Here is a 23,237-nt window from a genome sequence, read left to right as displayed (position 1 = left end):
TTATATCTTACTTTTTTTTTTTTAAAGAAATGGTGAAGCTTGGTGCTGGTGGCTCACACCTGTAATCTAGTTACACAGGAGGCTGAGAACTGAGGATTGAGGTTCAAGCCAGTCCCGGCAGGAAAGTCCATGAGATTCTTATCTTCAGTTAACCAGCAGAAAACTGGAAGTGGGAGAGCATTCACCTTGGGCTAAATAGCTCAGGGACAGTGTCCTAGGCCCAGAGTTCAAGTCCCATGATTAACCAGAAAAAAAAATGTTGTTGACAATTTTTAGGAAAAACCAATTGAAGAATATTTTTTTTTCCTTCATACTGAGTGATACAAAGCCTGTACATTACCTCCTACCGTTTTTAGGATATTTTTTCTGGCTACCTTGTAATTGTTCGGTTTTTGTGTCCTTGTTAATCTTTTAAAGAACCACTGATCCTTCTTTAAAAAAGAAAAGAAACCACAAAGGCCTGCCATATATGCTGTTATCTATATCAATGAGGGTTCTAATTGTTGAAAACAAGGAATCTATGAGGAACAGAGGTAAAAGAGCCTATAGAGATGTAATTAAATGGATTTGGATGATAAAATCTTGTATAATGAATATCACTTGATGGACAAAAATCATAGGTGGAGAAACTTTTTTTTGGATTCTTTTTGTTTTGTTTTGGCATACTAAGATTTGAAGTTAGGACTTTCCACTTAATTGACAAGGCACCCTACCACTTAAGTACTCTCCTCCACCTCCAGCCCGCCACCCCACCCCCCCACACCCTTTTTTGCTTTTGCGTTTTTTTCAGAGTCTTCATACTTTTGCTTGGGCCTGGCCATGATCCTCTTGCCTATATCTTCCACATAGAAAAGATCATAGACTAGCACCATCACATTCAGTTTGTTGAAATTAATGGCTTGCCTGGGCTGCCCTTAAGCAACATGCATTTAAGTATAAAATGTGTTTAGGTTGTCAGTCTTCACTTGAAAGCCCATAGAAGTTAAGTTCACATAGCTTACTAATTTTGAAAACATATTACTAATGATTGAAAACAAACTATTTAAACTATTTTTCTTAATTATGAAAGAAAGAAAAAAACACACAATGGGAATGGCATTCCTATCAAGCAAAAACAATCTCCAAATAATATTGTTTTTTACAGGAATCTTTTCAACATGTATCATAGGAATGCAAAGAAGGAAGTTCTTAACCATAATTTCCAGGCAGAATAGATGTTTGCTGTTGTGTAGTTCAAATAATTGTTATCTAAGATATAGGATAAAGTCATTATCAAAAACAAACCAATGGAGAGAATTTTCTTTTCATACTTCACTTCAGTGTTAATTTTTTCTTGTTACTCAAATCTAAAGTTAAAAAAAAGAACTTGTCATAAATCTAAATTAGCAAAAACATCTTCTTTGGTTGTTGTTGTCAGAAATTCTCAGCGTGAGCTCAGTAGACCATGGTAGCAAGGAAATCAGTGCTAAATATTTTAATATCATTCATTATATTGTACTATGTTGCTGTGCTCACTTTATTTATTTATATATTTATTTGGGTCCGGTCGTGGGGCCTGAACTCTGGGCTTGGGCACTGTCCCTCTACCACTTGAGCCACAGCACCACTTCCGGCTTTTTTCTTTTTGCTTATGTGGTGCTGAGGAACCGAACCCAGGGCCTTATGCATGCAAGGCAAGCGCTCTACCACTGAGCCATCTTCCCAGCGCTGTGTTCACTTTAATAAGAATTTAGTGCTGGATGCTGGTGCCTCACACCCATAATCCTAGTTACTCAGGAGGCTAAACTCTGAGGATTGCAATTCAAAGCCAGCCCAGGCAGGAAAGTCTGTGAAACTCTTAGCTCCAATTAACCACCAGAAAACTGGAAGTGGCGCTGTGACTCAAGTGGTAGAGCACTAGCCTTGAGGTGAAGAGCTGAGGACAGTGCCCAGGCCCAGTGTTCAATCTCCATGACTGACCAAAAACAAACAAACAAAAAAACGATTTAGTTCTTGTTAGGTGATTGAAAATCCTAGTGTTTACTTAAATGTGGTATTTTTGTGCTGACGAGTATCTGTGCATTGAAGTAAAAGTGTGTGTCTCTACATGTATAATGAATGTAGCTCAGTTAACCCAGGGAACTATTTATTGAGCTTAAAGTATTTCAAAACAAATGCACACAAAATATACAGAATTTATATGTGTGTATGTGTGTCTGTATTTGTGTATATGGGCATATTCTATAATCTGAGGAAGTCTTTATTTGTAGTTTATGCTGTTCTTGAACTCATTTTGCAGACATGTCTGCTAGACATGAACTCATAATTCTCCTGCTTCTCCCTCCCAAGTGGTGGATAACAGATGTGTACCATCACTTTTAGTTTATAGTTTTGAATTTTCTCTTAAACTAATACAGCATAGTTATATTACTAGCAGTAATAATAACAGTGAAATTATCATGTATTTGCTATATAAAAAATTCATGCCTTCCATGAATTTAACCACCTAATACTATTTAAATGTAAAAAGTACAATATACATAGCATAGTACCTATGCTAATCATAGTCTTGAAAATGCGTATTCAGTATAGCACTGTTTCTTCAACTGCTATTCACTGCACAAGAAGAACATGTTCTTGTATGAAATTTTAAAAAATATACACAGATGGAACCATCAACATCCAATTCTTGGAAATACAATGAAAAGTCCATGCACTTTCTTTTTGTTCCTTTGATCTCTGAATGATTTGATACTATGAGTTTGCTTTGAACATGATTCAGTTCAAGTTAAATCAGTGCTGTTTGTGTTAGTATTGTAATCCTGCAGTGACTTTAATCTCTTTTGGTGGCTCCACTCCAGGTTAGGGCATGAGTAGTGATCTGAATATGTACATTCTAAATAAAAGTGTTTGAAATGGAGGCTTCTTTGTAGAACTGTGTGACTTGAAGTAAGAGTTAAGAATAGCATTTTTTGGGAATTATTTTAAAAATTGCCTCAATACCCTGATATTGCAACTTTTTTCCTTCACTTCTATCTACCTATTTAAGTAATTTCCCATAGGGTTTATTTCTCACACTTATTATGTTTTACTTCACCTTTCCTTGCAAAGTCACTCATATTATTTTCTCACATGCCCTTTCTTACAAGGTTATATTCCCACATTTTTGTATCTTATAATACACACACACACACACGTATATTAGCTTTTATATTTTGTGTGATTTACTAAGAAGCAATGATATTATTACTCTAATAAAAATACACTTGGGACGTTTTTCAACAGTTTACTTGATTTAAAAATTATATAAGCATATTCTCGAAAATCCAGTGCATTAAGTTTTAAGATGCAACAAAATTGGATTAGGAAATTTATTTCATCATGTAAAAAAAAAAGCCATAAGTATGGGATAAAACCATTCTTGTTATGAATTCAGTAGGGCCCCTAGGACCCAGGAACTGTGGGTACAATGGAATAATTAAAATTAAATGTCAAACACATATCAAGGAATGTCAGACATAAATTAGCTTCTTGATAGGGATAAATGTGAAAATTTCATTAAATATTTTCTATCTTGCCAATAATTTCCTGTTATATATGCATATATAATTTCCTTTATTTGCAAATAAAGGAAAAGTTTATATTGGGTCTGAGAGAGAGGAGTGAGTGGACCAGCATACACTTGGGTATCTCAATGATTGTTTTTTACTGAACAATAGAGGAAATCACCACTTAAAAGCTATGATTGGGTATGCTACATCCCTATCATGTTAAAATGCAGCAGGAGAGTATACATCTCAGGATGCTTTTTCCAGAACCCTACTCATCATGTTCTATGAAAGATTAGGCTTCAAAGAAGAGGATATGCATCAATGCCATTTGAAAAAAATTTTAAAAAGAAAAAAGAAAGCAAAAGATTAATTTGTTACATGACTTAGCTGTGATTGTCAAGGAATTTAATATTATGTCTTGTAGTGGATTCTCAGTAAGTCCAATGAGATTTCTAGCCAAATTCACCAGCACTCATAGAAGTTCATGATATCCATTTGGGAAAAATGATTTGGAAAACATTTTTTTATCACTGAATGAACATTTTTATTGTTTTCTGTTCTTCTGAGTTCATTCCTTAAAATATATATATATATATATATATATATATATATATATATATATAATTTGCCTATTTGGTTATCATTGGCCCAGGAAATCTGTCATGTATAATTTACAAAGCTGTGTTGCATATCATTTTCTGTTTATAACAATAAATGCTTAAATAGCACTGGTTATTTTAGGGATCAGTGACTGAATTTCTTCCTGCGCTTATGGATGCACTCACATTACTTATCCAGCGGCCTCGTCGTCATCATCACTGGCAATTGAAGGTGCATTTATCTCACAGTAGACATCAAACCATTCACATGTACTGTGGGAGAAGCTGTGGGATATGTCTGCTTTATCTGTCAGTGAATTAAAGACTAAGATAACATCTTTTCTTGTCAAGTCCCCGTCAGTTTGTTAAGCATTAGAGATTGCATGTTTCCTGAATTTATAACAATATGTCAGTCTATGGCAAATCAACGAAAGGGAGCATCTCTAGGTTGTGTTTAATACATCAGAAAAAGGTTTATTCCATGGCTGCGTAGTATCTTATCAATGGAAACTCAATTTTTTTTATTTGCCCATCATATTTTGAAATGCCTCAATCATGAGTTATCTATAAGGGGGTTCTTAATGCTGTGTCTTCGTAAGAGTACAATTCAAGTTCTTTTTTATTCATTAAGCCATTGACTATCAAGCTCTAGTATTTCATGAGTTTCTTCGTGGGAACAGAGGAAATCTTCTGGTATGTGTATCTGTGTTTCAGATTTCAGCAACTGAGTTACTGATTGGAAAAACAAAAAACATATGTTGCCAATTGTGTGGATATCTCCTGTCATTCTAGGTTGGTACCTTGGAAAACCCTGGCAACTCCATTCTAGGAGTTCTGAACTCATGTGTAAGCAGAAACAGAACTTACTTATCTTCCACTTGAGACAAAGCACATAGAGGACAAATATCTTATAAGCTTCCTGTCCATTCTTTAGGTAAAAGTGGGTTCATTATGCAACTGGGAGATGCTTACATCTGTTTGGTTCTGTATTCCACCCTAAGGCAACTATCCTGGTCAGAATCTAACCTTGCTGTAGGCATGGTATCTACTTCATGGTGCCTCAAATTTATGACATTGCTCAGACAAGCAATACATGAATGAAAATATATTATACATATCTCTCATATATTCTCAGAAAACCATCCTGGATAATCCTCTTTTAACATGAACCTTCAGATTATCACCAAACCCTGTAAAACTGGTCTTCATACTGTTTTATTCTCAACTCATTCCACAACTCCCAGTGTCCAACACTTTGTGATTTTAAATGTATCTCCCTAGGATTATCTCATTGTGATTTAAATGTATCTCCATAGGATTATCTCACATAAAGGGCATCTCCTTATCATTTTGGCGTCTCTTGGTGAATGTCCATGTTGACTTCAAAGTAAAAATTTTATAAGAAAATAGACACTTCTATTTACATATGGCTGCAGACATGTAAATGTCTTCATACTCATATGACTTTTCTTTCTTTTATTTATAGTTACTCTTAGAAACCATAAAGACCACAATTCTTTACGTGTTTTCCTTTCTAACTCACTAAGTTAACTATAGACGAAGGAAAAATTGAAGCTTGTAGAATTTACATGGACATTTGATATCTATTATATCTAGTAGTAAAGATGATAGAATTTTACTCATGCAACTTTGGATGGTGGTTTTGGGCATTTTTTGGTCGTTTTCTTTGTTTTTCTTTTGGGGTTATTTTCTAGAACTCTCACCTCCTGTAAATAATGTTAACATTTTGGTATTTCAAAAGTTAATAAACAAATTTCCCCTTACATTTGCTTTTAAATATGATATTGCTTTCATTAGTAAGTAGAAAAAGAGGAAGAAAATTCAAACTGTACACTGAAATGGGAATTTTCATTTTTTATTTTTTGCTGGTCCTGGGGCTTGAACTCATCCTGGGCATTGTCCCTGAGCTGCTTTTGCTCAAGGCTAGTTCTCTACCACTTGAGCCATAATGCCACTGCTGGCTTTTTCTGAGTAATTTATTGGAGATATGAGTCTTACAGACTTTTGTGCCAGATTGTTTCAAACAATAATCTTCATATCCCAACCTCCTGAGTAGCTAGGATAATAGGCATGAGCCACCTGCAACTTTTTTTTATCTTTATTTACATTTACTGCAAGATACTGATGCAGACTGGAGGCTTTGTTAAGTTTTATTGTTGTATAATGTGTTAAGAGTTCTCTAATTTTACAGAACTAACAAAGACTAGAGCCCAGGAACAAACAACCCCCCCTTTTTTTTAAAATACGTAACTCAAACCACTGGAGCTCCCACAACCCTTTTTATGATTTCTGTGTAAAGAAGAAACAATCAAGATGCACTTTACTTATGAACTTATTTGTTGAGTGATAACTCCTTTGTAAACTACTTAATAACAATAAAAATATAATTTATTAAAAAACAAGAAACAAATTTGAACTTCAGTTCTATAAAAATTGCTAATATAATGAAAGTGATGACACTAATAGTATAATCAATAATAATACAAGTGATAATATCTCAATATACATTTCTACACATTGTGAATTATGAGACACATATATTCTCAAAAAATGAAACAGATTCTACCCTAATTCCTAAGCATTTACTTAGTTATCTTATATCCAGGTATCAATAATGTAGATAGGTAGTAGATGTCTCTAATTTTAAATCACTTAGATGGAAATCATTGGCTAAACCAAATATTTGGTTAATTATTTCCATATAGGTTAACTGACCTAATGCAATGAGACTTTTCTGTTACCATGTTCAGAAAATTGATAATCTAATTGGGATTTGTATTCTGTGTTTACATTGCTTTGCAATTTGTAGAATAATTATGCACAATGTTTCTAAACAAGTTTGCTTTATTCAGTGCCAAAATACCTTCTAAACTCCTCAACATATGAGAATATCTCATAAAATGGAATTTCACTTGAGAAAGCTTTGTGGGTAGCTGGTTATTGTGCTGAATATTTAGCAGCTGCTAATGAGACTCCTATCAGCTTATCAATATCCAGTTCTCCATGTCTTACATAGCTAATTCTATGAGAAATTATTGGAGACTCTTGTACCCAGTAACTGCCCTTAAAAGATACCTAAAACCATTCCGAAATAAAAGCTTCTTTAATTGATTTCTTGCCATAGCCAGATAAGCATTCCATCTGTATAGGATAACTTGCAAAGAGAAATTTGGAATAAAAATTCATTGTATCTTTTTCATAATTTCTTTTAGAATGACAAATCTTACATGTATTAAGTATTGCATTTGCAATATAGTCGATGGACTGACATTTGTCTTCTGTTTTAGATAATCTCTTTCTGAGGTAAAGTAATCCTTGATATAAATAGCAACATTTTTTTCTATATGATATTTTTCAATTTTACTCATATGCCTATTGTTTTGATAATAGCCTAATGGCTCAGTTTTGCTAGAAAAAGTTGACTTAGCTTTTGTCACATTGCCTTATTTTTCTGTTTTCAATCCCTTGCTCAACTCACTTGCAGGAAGATTGATTTTGAATATTATGGTCATGATGTCAAAACAGTACAAATTATACCCTGCTGCCATCTGGAATGTTGAAAATAAATGCCTTATTTACACTGTTTAAGGAAAATATAAAAGTTTTTTTTTCTCCTTCATGGACTATATTATGGAAAGAAAGTTGATCTTGTCTGTAACCTGGTAAGATGGTTTGTCTAGAAGATGGAGGCTTGAAACTTCATTGCCTTTCCACTAAATCCTCTGCCTCCCAGCTTCTGACTCCCTGATCAGTCTGCTCACCTAAACACAGGTAGTCAATATTGGGCCTATATTACTACAGAGACACTTGTGTGACTTAAATGTGTAGGGTGGATATGTTAAGTCTACTTTCCACTGGTAATGGTGTCCCTTAGAGTTCTTTTTGGATAGATAGAAATAACAGAATAATCAGAGGTGTAAACAATGCTAAATTGTTGGCCTCTAGGAAAATTACTTCATAATCAATATTTGTTGTATCATGTTCCATTTTCATCCAACTTTTGTATGTGTGTGTACTCGTTCTGGGGCTTGAACTCAGGGACTGGACACTGACCTTGTTTTTTGTTCAAGGTTAGAGCTCTACCACTTGAGTGATAATGTTACTTCTGACATTTTTGGTGCTTAATTGGAGATAAGAATCTCATGGACTTGCCTAACTGGGCCCTATTCAAACTGTTATCCTGAGACCTCAGCCTCCTAAGTAGCTAGGATTACAGTGGTCACTTTTTTTCCTCCTTTAAACATACATTATCTTTAAGTCGTTGTACAAAGGAGTTGCCAGTCAACAAAACAGTTTCTACAGTACTTCATTATCAAGGTCACCCCTTTCAATATTCTCACCCACGTTTCCCAACCTACCTCTTTCTTCAGTTCTCTAAAATTTGTATGGTATTTATTGAATGTTTTTGCCATGTAACAAAGCAGTTTATGAATATGATGCATCTTAGTCTGTATCACCCCTTCAACATTTTCATTCCCCTTTGACCCACCTCTTCCCTTACTTTTCTTAATTTTGAATATGTTCTTCCCTCCTTCACCACTTTATTCTTATCTCCATCTCCTCTTGACTTTCCCCTCTCTCTTACTAGAATCATTTTCCCGGTGCTTATCTTGTTGGGCTTTGACTTAGCTATCAGACATGGAAACATTCTATCTATACCTAAAACCAATGATAAATGCACAAAGTAGCCAATGGATGTATATCAAGAGGTACATTTTAAAAATGTTGCATATCTTAAAAATTCCCATGGTATATTAGTGTCCAATCCTTTTTACATAAAAAGATGACTAAATATTCCATTTTATTATGCTTCTAATCTAATTAAGAACTCATCACTATTTGTTTGAAGAGCAGAAGTTGGCAAGACAAAAATGTTACAAAATAAAACACAAAATATAAAACACCAAATATAAAAATAAAAGACTTTACTCCATTTTTGATGTCAAACAAGTAATTTAATTTTAATTCAATTTTTAGTTTAAACAATGTTGTTTAGTTTTAATATGTCTGTTAAAAATGAAAATATGCAAACACATATTTCTACCTTCAAAGAACCTTGAAAAGGCTCAACATTTGTATTTTAGGGAAGTGGTCATCATAGCACTTTGTAGTTTGTAAAATGGCTCATTAGTCCAATATGATGTTCTTGCTAAATTCCATTCTCTAATGGATGTGGATTGGCTCTTTAGTGCTGAACGATTACTGGGACCATTATGTTAGCCTGTGAGGACATTGTGCAGTTATTTTGCTCAAAGTTGTTTTCTGAATGTGGAAAAATACTGGCTTCACCCTTTTTTTTTTTTTTTACTTTTTATTTTCTGCCTTTTTTACGGCTTGAACTTAGGACCTGGGCTCTGTCCCTGAGCTTTTTGCTCAAAGGTAATACTCTACCTCTTAGGCCATAGCTCTCCCTTTGGCTTTTTGTTGCAGTGACAACAGGGGAAAAAAACCATAGGGGGAAATACACAAAAGAATAACGAAATTACATAGCACATTGAGAACAACAACAACAAACAAAAACCTCTTGTGTCTAGTTCTTGGAGTTCATTTAATTTAGCATCATTTTATATGGTCATATGTACATAGATATTGAGGTATTCTGCTCATCTGCTAAGATTATCCTATATGTATACTAATTATTACAAATAAGGGAGACAGTGGAACTTATGTTTCTTTGGGTCTGGCTTACTTCACTTAATTTTGCTAAGTCCTTCCATTTCCTTACAAATCGGGCAGTGCCATTCTTTCTGATGGAAGCACCAGCAAAATGATGTTTATCGCAGCATTGTTTACCGTTGCTAAGATAGAGAACCAACCTAGATGCCCCTCAGTAGGTGAATGGATCAAGAAAATGTGGTACATGACATTGGCTTTTTGGGTGCTTAATTGGAGATAAAAGTTTCATAGACTTTCCTGCCCAGATTCACTTTAAACTGTGATCCTCCGATCTCAGCCTCCTGAGCAGACATTATTACAAACATGAACCACAGATACTCAGCTTGGCTTCATGTTTTTAAAAATCATTTTAATAGTCAAAATCAATATAATCAAAGAACATTGTATGTAAATGTACTGATACTCCTATCTACAGTTTTTTCTAAGTAAATGTTTTTTTTTGTTATTGTTAAGTAGTTACACACAGTGATTACTTCCCTAAGTCAGGTGATAAGTACAATGCTTTGTGTTCGCCCCATCATTCTCCATTTTCCACCTCCTGTCCCTATCCACAAGATACATAGCTCATCTTTTTACATAGTGTACATTGAATGTAATGACCACATTTGCTCACTCTTCCTGCCTCTGTTCCTGTTTAGATCTTGACTGCCTAACCCCCAAAATTTGTACTTCTTGGTATTTGTTTTGACATAAAAGTACTTTAGTTGTTCATAAGAGTTAAGGCCTTTGATGGAAGTGGCGCTGGAGCTCAAGTGGTAGAGCACTAGCCTTGAGCTGAAGAGCTGAGGAACAGCACCCAGGCCCAGAGTTCAAGCCCCATGACCGACAAAAAAAATAAAAAGAGTTAAGGCCTTTGGAGTCCTCCCCTAAATATAGCTTCCTTTAGTCAGTTTGTTTGTCCATAAATGCATTGAGTCTTGTAAATATTATTATGCCTAGTTTTATTTTAGATCTAGTTTTTAGATGTAGTTTTATTTAGATCTAGAAAACATGTGTCATCTATTAGGTCATGTAGACATATCATCAAAAAATCATATTGGCTTTTTAATGTGACCTACTTTCTGAAGGATTTATACTTAATTCTTTTTGTCTGAATAATAAAAACTAACAAACAAAAGTCATTCACAATATAGCTTTGCTATCCCAAATATTTAAAACCACTTTTTAAATTTATTTTTGGGACAAATCATTTGACAATATGGATTATAATCCTTTATTTACTCGGTTGTTTAATCAAAGAACACAAAAGCCCTTGTTTTCAAAAGGAGAAATGAGGGCCTTCATGAATTTTGAAGAGGTTACTTGGCAAGGATCCGGCTTTCTAAATACACTTGCATATCTACATAATCTCTATTCTACAGGATTTGCTGTGGACTGTTTTCTTATTTGGAGCTTATTGTCAAAGCCCTTGTTATACCAAACTTTGAACTGCACACCTCTTTTTTACTTAGATCTATTGCTGGAGCTTGGCTTAAAGTAAGTATGTTATATACTAGCATTTTACTAGACGCAAGTCACAAGTGTCAGGCAGTGGTAGGCACATTTAATGTATTATCTCATCCAGTCCTAAGAAGTACTATTATTATTCTCACAGAGTTGAATTATCTTGATGATACAATCAAATCATAACAACATAGAGTCTCTAGATTAGTTCATAGTCAGTGTGTGGCCCAATCCAACAAAAAAGAGGCCTTCGGTAAATATTTATAGAATGGTTTTTGCCATCTATTGATTTATCCTATGGGTTTTCTTAAAAGAATTAATTTCCCACAGGCTCAAATTTTTCAATATACAATGCAACTTTCCCACAAATACATGTTTCATAAGTGTTGTTACTTAATCATTTAATTTGATCTTTTAATATCAACACATTTTCTAATTTTTCCACATACTCTAATTTTTGCCTATCTTCTTAAATGTAAAAATAGATTAGTTTTATGTTACATAGAAAATTACTACTTTAATTTAACCAAACATGTTATCATCCTGACATTTTTAATTTTTTCTTTTGATAATAGAAATTTCCCCACTCAGTCCTTTCACCACTCAAAGAAAAATCACTTTCCTCTTTGTATAGTTATATCATATACCCCTAAAGTTAAAAGGTGGCCAGGACATACAACTCTTGTTCCTGTCAGCAAAAGTTGACACAATGTCCTCTTCAACATGCAATAGTGCGTTTAAATGCAAAGAACCCCATTTTTTTCCTAGAGACAGGCTAAGCATAAAATATATTTTATTTTTTAAAATGAGTTTCACTGTGTTCACACAAGATTTTGTCATGTGGTTCCAATTTTAATTTGTAGGAACCTATACCAATAGGGCCAAAAAGAAGAAATCAAGAATTAAATTGTTAGTATTTCCCATGAAGAAGCTACAGTAAATTTAACAAAATCAAAAACCTTATGCATGTTGAACATCTCAAGGGATCAAAATTCTTTGCTGACTAAATAAATCTAAAACTTGTAAAAATAAACACTCATTAACAGTCATTTTGTGAACTTGTAAGCCAAATATTACTTCATATATTTAAAAAAATTAAGTTTAGGGAATGACTTTTTCTGTAATGCTAGTTACTTGGGAGGCAGAGGTAGGATTATCTCTAGTTTGAGGCAAACCCAAGCACTGTTAATGAGACCTTATCTCAGAAGAAAAGTTTGGGGAGGGGCATACTTCTTGTGGAAGAATGCTTGGCTAAGTAAGTATGAAGCCAAATGGTCACTCCCAGTGCCAATAAAAATGAAGGTAAGATAAGATATGGTACAAAATAAAATAGGATTCTAAAGATTATTCTGTACCTCCTGATGTGCGGATACTCATTTAGAGGTCAAATGTATAATAGCTATTTAAATGAACACCATAAGGAATTGTGTTGTCTCCTAAGGGAGCCCAGAAATACTGGTGTCATTCTCAGCATCCAATTTTGAGTATTTGTTGAGCACTGAGGACCCTTAAGAACATTAAACAGGGCTGGGAAGGTGGCTCAGTGATAGAGCGCTTGCTTTGCACGCATGAGGCCCTGGGTTCAATTCCTCAGCACCACATAAGCAGAATAAACCAGAAGTGATGCTGTGGCTCAAGTGGTAGAGCCCTAGCCTTGAGCTGAAGAGCTCAGGGATAATTCCTAGGTCCAGAGTTCAGGCCCCACAACTGACAAAAACAAAACACACAAATAAACAAAAAACAACAGCACATAAAGTCACTACATTTTAGGAGCTTTATTAATTTACATGTATATTGACCATAATAAGGTGTTTATTGGTAATGCCTATTGGGGATCTTTGAGAGAAAACCCACTATTAATTGTTCAGCACTCAGAAGAATTACTTTAAGGGACAAATTCTCCAAGAGGAAAACCTGTTTATTCCTCAAAATTCTGATTTTGTTTTATTGTACCACCATCCTTGGCAAGGCCTGTTTTATTAATGATGTCTAAATGTCCAGGTATACTTGTCAAATCGTTCAGTGATGCATTTGCAGAAGCATACTATTGGTGGTAAATCTGATAACCTTGTATTACTTTTTTCTTTTTTTTTTTTTTTGTCAGTCGTGGGGCTTGAACTCTGGGCCTGGGCGCTGTCCCTCAGCTCTTCAGCTCAAGTCGAGCGCTCTACCACTTGAGCTACAGTGCCACTTCCGGTTTTCTGGTGGTTTACTGGAGATAGGAGTCTCACGGTCTCTCCTGCCCCGGCTGGCTTTGAACCACGATCCTCAGATCTCAGCCTCCTGAGTAGCTAGGATTACAGGCGTGAACCACCAGCGCCCGGCTTGTATTACTTTTTTCTAAGACCATGACCTTCAGTGAAAAGTTTCTTAACTCACTTAGGAATAAAGTCAAAGGACTCATCTTGTTGTATTTATTCTGTATAAGTTCTAGTGGGATCAAGCAAAAAGGGCCATCCTTGAGCTATTCTCAAATATGAGACAGTATTTGTAGACTTGAAGCTAATATAAAGGCATCATTAAAATTGTTTATGGATGAGAAATGAAAGCAGCTGAACTGAACAAATTAGGCAAAAGCTATTACTTGATCATTCACAGATATCTAAGGCAAGACTCTCTTCAAAGTAGTGACAGACATTTTCATCATAGATACCTTTAAAGTCCAGAGAAGGTCATGACTTGTTAACAAGTTGAAGAGCAATGAAAGTTAACTCTGTAAAATGCTGATGTAAATTTCTCTTTTTCTTTAATGGAAATGAAAACTCCATATCAGCATATTTCATTAAGATACAAACAGATTCAAAGAATGGGCTCTATTTCCAAGTCTTTATAGCTGCCATTCCAAACAATATATGTATGCCTCTCCGATTCACTAAGCACAATAGGTAGTCATCTGCCCTTTAATAGTCTCTCAAAATGACAGACCAAATAGCTTCATGAAGGTCAAGTCTGATTTAAATTGTGGATGAATTAGTAGCTAATTCTGCATGATTGGATATTAATATGGAACGGTGGTAAGTGAAGTACTTTAAAGCTTAATGAGCACATTAATGAATAGGACAAAATGTTTTTCTTTTCACCTCATGTAAAAGTTGAAAACTACGAATGTATTGACAAATTTGCTAATTTCTATTAGCTGATTTTTACCCATGAAAGTGTACTTGGTTAATGTAGCGAGGGTATTGGTTAGATTTCCTAGATCCTAGTACTATTCATTTGATAAGCTGTCAAAGTTGACGTTATCAAATGGCCAAGGCAGTTTTATATAAATCACTAATAAATGTAAGGCTGGTGAAAAAAAGCAATTAACATCTTCTAAAGTATACCCACTGAGATAAGCATTCCAATTAGAAAATCCATTATTTCTACAGTTCATTTTATGTTGAATACTGAGTTTTATTGCCAAATACCTGACAGTCAAATTGGAAAGGAGCCACAACTGTCAACCTGTAACAGCTCCGGCTATTTGAATCTCTTACATTGTGATGTTGCTCATGAAAATTTAATGAAGAAAGTGCATTCAAAAAGCTTCTGTGCAAAGAGGGGGATGGATAGAATTTAATTACTCGTATTAAAAATAAGAATGGAATGCTTTTTACATTCTCTGTCCAATTAGTATGCAAGAGAGATTATCTGGTTGTACATTGGCATATATGGGAAAGAGGCTCTGGAGTGTTCTGTATGAGCCAATGAGGAAAAGGAAAGGTCATACATTGTTTTAGATTACTTTCAGGAGGGCACAAGTCAATTTTTTCAGCTACCCCCAAGGTGAGAACTTCACTTCTTATAAATGGTTATTAAGTTTAGATTTCCTTGGTAAGAGCCTTCAGTAAGTGGTTCAACAATCTTAAGCCTTGACACTCGCTACTAATCAGCCCTGAATATTGGCTCCGTTGTTCTGTGAGAGGAATTTGTAGAGGAAAATGAATAACAGAGCACTATTTATGCAGGTAATGGTAACTAGTAGTTCAACACCTGTTGGGAGTTTAGAATGCCCTGGGCAATATAGAAACCATTCAGAAATCCCAAGGTGATTTTATTAATATTATTATTAATTATTATTATTATCATCATCATCATTAATTTTACCTGGTTTCTTTAAAAGTAGAAAATAACATCAAAATCTAAGAGCTATTTAACAAACTGTATGAGGATAGCACTGTAATTGATGAGGTAAATTATCATTATACTTTGAAGTATTTTATGTCAGTGATGCCGAAATTTAATGATAACATTTCTGTGAAATAGCAGCTATTTATCTTTCTCACCTTTCTTCCTCCAACAACAATATACATATACTGTACATGTAAATATATTGACAACAGCTTTAAGGACATAAAGCACAGCCTGATGAAATTCAAGTGGAATAGATTATTAAAATCTACATAGCCTAATTTGCAAGATACTACTCCTTGTTCCATTTTTAATATTGAACTTTCCCTTGGAGACTCGAAACATCATCTTGAAATTCCACTCTTTACCAAGATCTCTGACACTTATCCGCTGAAGTACTCTGCTTGGCTGAGGATGGATATACATTTGCATACACAGAGATGCTGTCTCCCTAGCAGAGACACATCATCAGCTTAAATAAAATGTAGCTTATTGGTGTGGACTGTTTCAAAAATCTATTTCTGTGTTATTTATTTATTTTGTTTTGGTTTTATTTGGTTTTTAGTCTTAGTCTCTGAGTACATGGGACTAAAATAATCTTCTAAGCTCAAGTGTTAAATTTAAGTTTTGATAGCATCTTCGAATCATTCAAGGCAGATGGTAGAAATTATGTAGCTTTGTTCCTGCTCAAAAGGAGACCAAAAGCCTACATTTTGACTTATTAGTTCATCGGTTTTCTCTTACTATAATCCAGGACTGTTGTTCTGAAAACGTTGGTCTTTTTTTTGAAAATTTTACTCTTCAGTAACACATTTGTGGCATTTAAGTAAACTATAATTGATCAAGCTTTGTTATCTAGAGAAGTTTTCATGTTTATAGAGAAAAGTTGACGGGATAAATTTGAGGTTGAAAATTCAGCAAACTTGACTTGTTTGTTTTTGTTTTTTGGGGGTAGGTTGAGGTTTCTTAATTGTTATTTTTAAGGAGCTATACAAAGTGAGTTTCAATTTTTTAATTACTAAAAGTGCAATAGGCTTTTCGGAATTTATTTTTGTCAGTAATAAGAAATTGTAATTATTCGTTGGTAAAGCACTACTAGACTATTTTATAATCAATTAAATTTCTTACAAGTAATTTATTCAAGTTGAACTTTACGTTTATTTGAAAAACAGACATAGTTATTTCTAAATATATGAGTAGTGATAGTTTTGGGCATGCACATACACAGAGAGAGATATAAGGGGAGGGAAGAAGCAAAGAAGGGAAAGAGTCACAGAGAAACAGAGAGACAAAGAAAATAATATCTGTAGATACTCAAATGTCTTATATACATAAGATGATATATATATATATAACTGTACATTCTTTTATACTTTAAATGTTCTCTAGATTATTTGTAACATAGTACAATGTGAATATTATGCAGATAGTTCTAATATTATGTTGTTTAAGTAATAATGGCAAGAAAAATGTCTGTACATTTTTTATTTTTTGTTTTTGTTTGTTTGTTTTTGGTCCATCATGGGGTTTGAACTCTGGGATTGAGCTCTGTTCCTCAGTTCTTCAGCTCAAGGCGAGCACTCTACCACTTGAGCCACAGCGCCATTTCCAGCTTTTTCTGCGTATGTGGTGGTGAGGAATCAAACCCAGAGCCTCATGCATGTACGACAAGCACTCTACCACTGAGCCACCTTCCCAGCCCATGTACATTTTTTAGTGTAGACAAATTTTCAAAATATTTTCGATCCTTAGCTGGTGAAATATTTTCACCAGTGAAGGAAAAACAATGGATATAAGGAGCAAGCCTATATAGTTTTATTTGAAAGTTATAATAAAAACATGTCCTCATGGAATACTTGCTTGGAATACTGCTCCCTTGATTCACTCTTTACTGCAATCCCTGTGTTGGCCCGGTTGGATTGCATGTTTTTACACCCAGTAAAAATATTATTATGTCAATACCTACACTTAGGACATTGCCATCTTTCTAAGTTCCTTCTTCATTTTGAACTTGGGTGACTTGATTTCTTTCCAAAGGCCCATTGTAAGTCAAAGCTTCTTCTCGGGACTCACTGGGCCCAGATACGAGTACTTTTATTCGTCCCTCAGAACTCTTAAAAGAGAATTGTATGAATTACCTCACGACAGTCTTGACCACCTGAGAAGTTCCATCCTTCTACAGAGGTAGTTTATTCTGAGACTCGATAATAGACATTGAGAATGTATCTCATAGTGCCTTAGTGCCTTATTTATAATAGGTTCTCAATAAATTCTGAATCAGGTCAAATGAGAGATTTATGGGAAAATTGAATTTGGGGCCTTTGACTGAACATAATTTTTGTATTGTTTATTTGTCTTTCAGAGGACCAGATTCCTAGGGGCTTTCCTACCATTGATATGGGCCCACAGTTAAAGGTGGTAGAGCGTACACGCACTGCCACCATGCTTTGTGCAGCCAGTGGTAATCCGGATCCAGAAATCACTTGGTTTAAAGATTTCTTACCTGTCGACACAAGCAACAACAATGGTCGTATTAAGCAGTTACGATCAGGTAGGGTCTTGTTACTGTTTCTATTGACTCCTAAAGATTTTTTTTAATCTTTCTCTTACTTTTTTTTAAAAAATTTTAATTTTATTTCTGTTTTTGAGTTCTAGGTATTGATTTTCCTCCCTCTTCTCTTTCTCTGTTATTTAATGTGTTGTCTGTGTGTGATGTCATGACCTGACATGGTCTTTCTTCTCTCTGTCTTCTGCAGCTTCTGTTCAATCCACATTGCTCACTGCTGTGACTGTAGTTTTAGTATATTTTGAATTACTGCTTTTCTGCAGTATTTGATGAATCCATTTTCTCCTCTTTCTTTCTTCTTTCTCTGTTTTCTTTTGAAACAAATTTATTTCAACATTGGACTTCGTTCAGAACTTGCAAGGAGTTCCAATGGTTATATCCATTCAGAAACCAAATGTTCCTATTAAACAAGAACAAATGATTTAACTTTATTAAAGTGTGTTTTCGGCTATCTTTCTGCATTTGAACTCATCCAAAAGTACCAAGGTTTAGTAAGTGGGCACATCTGCTTTCTTTTCACTAATACATAAACCATAGAAACGTTATCTCATGAAAACCAGATGTATTTTTAAGTCCTTTTCAAGTCACCAATCCTGTATTTCTATTTGAGTGAGCATATTATATATGAGTGAGCATTGTCCACACACTAACCACAGTAGTGTGTTCCCACACTCAAGGTTTTGAACCCTCTGTTGACTGGATCTACAGAAGTCTGCTTTTGGTATAGATTCCAGCTGTTGCTGTTTTCTCTTTTTACCCCATTTCCCCCTCCCAACCCCCTCCCCAAGTCTATTCCTTTGCTCTCTATAGATTAAATATAGAGATCCTTCTAAATATCTTAAGTTTTATAGCCTTTCCCTAGGTAAGTTCTCAGGGATATATACTAATAAGCTGTTTGTGGTAACATTGGTAATCATATTGATAAAAATTCTAAGTTGTTTAACTGCCTGTCTTCCCAGAATTCTCGGCTTTTGACCTGTCCTGTGATGTTAAAGCGTCTTGTTAACTGCCTTTTTTTGCTTGTTGTCAGCAGAATTGTGTAGATTAGCATTCTGTTTTTGTAAATAAAGAAGTAATTATTCACATGTAACATAGATGATTTAATATAATAAAGCTTTAACTCTGAAAAAATTGTACCAAATTATAAGGAATATAATAATATTTTTATGCTGTCTTTCTTCTCTCCGTATTTAAATCTCCAGAATCTATTGGTAAGTGCTTAGTTCTGAAGCGCACTTCACCCCCACTAATTTCCATATGCAGATTACTATTATTACTATTAATTTTAATAAAATGCATGGCATGCATTTTACTAACTGTCAGTGTAGACACCAGAGCTCCATAGTGGCGCCGCACTTGCACACCTCCACAAAACTATTATTGTAAGAACACTGTATAAAAAACTAAAATAGTACACAAGTTATATCACACAAATGTAGCATAGTAACTAGCATTTGATATCCAACCAACAGTATTTGTTTCCAATCAGTCCTTAGTGTTTCCTATGATGGTGTATATATATATGCATAACTATATATATACTTAAATAGCTTAGCCAATATCCTCCTAAACTATGTCTTTTTAAAATATTGCATAGTCCTTTTTTATGGATATGAAACATATAAGTCATAGTTCTAACCCTAAGTGACCCCCAGACCTAGGTACTCAGTTGTTTCTCTGAGAAAGGCAATGCTGCCTATTACAGTCTTTGCCCTCTGTGGGATAATGCAACTTGCTTTTTTATGATCTAATAATACTACCTAATATATTCCTGTTTTACCAGTATAGTAATTCAAGTTTCTTTTAAGACCTTATTTAATTCTGTAAATCTAATTTAATTCTTCTCCCCAGCCCTAGCCTCCTTCTTCTCGTACTAATGCTTCTTCTTTCTAATCTTATTTGCATTCATATTATCCACCCAGGTGGTACACCAATAAGAGGTAAGAGTGCCGACCTAACGTTCACAGAATGATCTTACTCATTCTTCCTGTCCTCTCATCCCTCTCATCTTTGTCTTGTTTTCAAACCATTCCAATAATGTCCATCAACTTGATTTATTTTCCCCCTTTGTACTGTTTGGTTATGATTCGTGATCCTCATATTGTGGACTTTCCTTTTCTTTTCCCTTTTTCCTCTTTGTTTTGTTCATTTCTTCCTTTATGAAAACAATTATTTCCGTTGTGATATGCTTCAAAGAAAGCATATCCAGGTCTTTTGACCACAGACCAGTCACAGCGTACCATCTGTCCCTCTTTTTTTTCTTTTTCTTCTTCTTCTCTTCTTCTTCTTTTTCTTTTTTTTCTTTTCTTTTTCTTTTTTTTGTTTTTGTCTCTTTTTTTCTTCTTTTTCCTTTTTTTTTTTGTCCAACTGGAGAAAAAAAAAAGATCATTTTTTTTTTCTTCCTTAGCTGTTCTTTTTTTCTGGACCAAAGCCAAGGCGGTCTGGAGAACAGTGGCAGACATGCAGAAGACAGCCTGGACCCTCTGCTTTTTGTCTTTATCTTTCACAAGGTTTTTGCTTTTGTTCTTCAATTCTTTTTTCTCTTAATGTCTTAAAAGTCAAAGAATGACTCCCCCTTTCCACCTGACCCCTCCACTCGCCTACAATCTGACAGCAATGCTTTTTTCTCCATTTCTTTTTTTTCTTGGATTACTCGTCTCTGGATTTTTGGATCTTCTGTCCTTCAGGCTATGGAAACAAGGTGCTCAGTATTTCTTGGTGGTCTATGTGATATTGTTGGTTTTTCATACTTTGACTCAGTGTTTATTCCTTTTGTAATTCTTCTTTTGTATTTTTCTTGGGGTTTTGTGACACCACACTGCTAATCCCACTGGTGGATTTTGATGGGTGTCTTTAGGGGATCCGCCTGGAGGTCCTCAAGCAGTGATTGGTTGGTTCTTCCTGGCTGGTCTAAGCCGTAATTTTTAACTTTTTAAGAAAAAAAAACTTCTAATGCAAATACTCTTTGTTTTTCAGCAAATGTAATACATGATTGTAAGTTGTGGCAAACTGTCTTTCTTTTCTTAAAAATCTGCATGTCTTAAGGGAGTTTTGTTTCTTTAAGTAATATTTTCATAATTGATAATGACTAATTTTAATAGTTTTTGCTTTGTGCAGCCTTCTTTTTTTATGCGCGCTGCGTATTTTTGGCTTTCTTCAGCAGAAGACTTTCTTGAAAACGCAGACTGTTTTTCCTTTTTTTTGAGCGTACCTATCTTTGGCACCACTTTTGATATCAAAATGGAACAAAACAAAACAAAAAAATTAATATTTTGTTTTATTTAAAAGCCATACTTTCTTGAAGCAGTCTCACCCATCTTCATTTTATTAGTCTAGGAAATAAGAGTGTTAATTATGACTAGAATTCTTGCTTGGGAAAAGAGATATTGTTTCTTATGCTTAGCATTGATGATGTAAAATAAAAATAATCTCTCTATGTTTTTCTCATCGCATCATTTTCTGTCTGTACAACTTAGCGAGAGATTGAATCGACGCTGAGCGGACCTTCGCTTTGCAGGGCTTTTCATATTGTTAAGAGGTTTAGCTTTGTGAATGGTGAAAACCTCCTCTGACCATCTTGTTGGCAATATATTTTATATCCGCACAGGAGCCCTTCAGATCGAACAGAGTGAAGAATCTGACCAAGGAAAATATGAGTGTGTTGCTACGAACAGCGCAGGCACTCGCTACTCTGCCCCTGCCAATTTATATGTCAGAGGTAGGAATGACATAACCCTGATGTAGCTTCTCCATTAAGTCTCAGGGGGAATTGACATATTTGCAGGGTCTCTGTGAGGATGGCAGCATGTAATAAGTAGATTTGGTAATGGTTCCAGTAGCTGAAGCATTTTAGTAAATAGAAAAGTTAAAAAATCTTAAAATATGTTGGTTTTTTAAAAACAAGAGAACTCTTGAGAATGTAATCTGCCCTGAGGTTTGTAAGTATATTTGCATTTAAAAAAATTGATTTCCATTTTGAGTGCATTGATTGAACTGTGCTTGGCATTGGTTTGAGGTTTTTCTCCTTTTTTCTCTTCTACTATTTTTTCTGTGTTGTTTCTCTTATGTTTCCTTACCAAACTTGAAATAATTGCTTGGTGTGCTACTAATCAGTTCTGTGTACAAGTCCAAGCATAAAGGTGTTTATATCTTTATGACCTTTACTACTGAGCTTTGAGGGGAAAATTGCTAAATTTAGAAATGAAATAAAATACAGATGCTAATGGAGATAGCACAATTCTATCCTGTTTATACTGCCTTAATAACCAACACATAGTATTTTATATGTGCATCTAGGGGTGTGTTTAAATATATTTTACATATATTTATTTAAACTATTAAGATGTAGTGAAACTTTTAAACTTTAGATCACCATATAACACTATATTTTAGCATTAATATTCATTGTCCTTTGAATAAGAGTGAATTATAAAAATACATTCATATTTTCTCAGGTAGCAATAAAAGGAAGTACTTCCATATAATTTTTGTTCAGTGGAAACCTTTTTATCTTGGGTCTGCACATCTGAATAAATACAAAAGGCATGGGTGGGTGGGATGGATAAAAGACTGAGTTTTTAAGTTAACATAGAATGGGGACCCCTTGAGCAAATATCTAGCTTGATTTTGAAATTTTTGTTAGAGATAATTTTGTTTCCCTGGGGATGTTTTTGTTTATTCTTTTCTTTTTATGGGGTCTGGGTGGGGGAAATAAAGACCGTTTTCTTCTCCCAATTCTTCGAGAGTCCTTGATCCATTTTTTTCTTTACAACGGAGACCACCTTTGCTGCATGAGGCATGTGGACCTTCTTTCATGGAAAAATTTCAAAATGATGCTAGTTATTGTTTCTAAGGCCATGTTAGTCTATGAGGTATTGCTAACTTCTCCATTATTAGTAAGGCAGATGAACTAGACCAAATAAAGATGTTCAAGTAGCAGTTGAAAGCCTTGATATGGCCTTTTTACTCTCTCTGTGTTTCCCTTGTTTTTCTCCTTTCCTCATTTCATTGTGTTCTGCATCAAACCCCCTACATCCCTCAGAGCTGCGAGAAGGTTGGTGTGTTTTTTACTTTTTACCCACCTTACAAAACTATTACTTAAACCAATAACAAAGAATACAAATGAAATGAATGTAGCTGCATTGTGGTCTTCTTTTTTGGTTCATGGGTATGTTTTAGCAGAGAATGCTCTGGCCATGGCTTCTGTTGCTTGCTGATAGTGGCTAACTGTGCTGCATGATGAGAAAGAATACACTTGGGTGCATGATAACTGGTAACAATTAACTTTCT

The 23,237-nt window shown here is 34.6% G+C and overlaps 1 protein-coding gene across 8 annotated transcripts in view; it reads left to right on the top strand.

The window, feature by feature from the left end:
• Ptprd (protein tyrosine phosphatase, receptor type, D) overlaps window positions 1–23,237 on the top strand; it is a 515,048-nt gene that overhangs the window by 289,943 nt on the left and 201,868 nt on the right. For all 8 annotated transcript variants that reach the window (XR_001175444.1, XM_013026394.1, XM_013026400.1 and 5 more), the window contains exons 5-6: window positions 17,745–17,933; window positions 21,556–21,666. Coding sequence is in view for 7 of the 8 variants with exons in the window: in XM_013026394.1 (XP_012881848.1) it covers window positions 17,745–17,933; window positions 21,556–21,666 (300 nt within the window). In the remaining variant the exon portion in view is untranslated. The remainder of the gene's footprint in view (window positions 1–17,744; window positions 17,934–21,555; window positions 21,667–23,237) is intronic.

This window comes from Dipodomys ordii, unplaced genomic scaffold, assembly GCF_000151885.1.
Source record: "Dipodomys ordii isolate 6190 unplaced genomic scaffold, Dord_2.0 Scaffold93, whole genome shotgun sequence".
NCBI classification, from domain to species: Eukaryota; Metazoa; Chordata; class Mammalia; order Rodentia; family Heteromyidae; genus Dipodomys; species Dipodomys ordii.
This window is presented reverse-complemented; position numbering and strand designations above follow the sequence as displayed.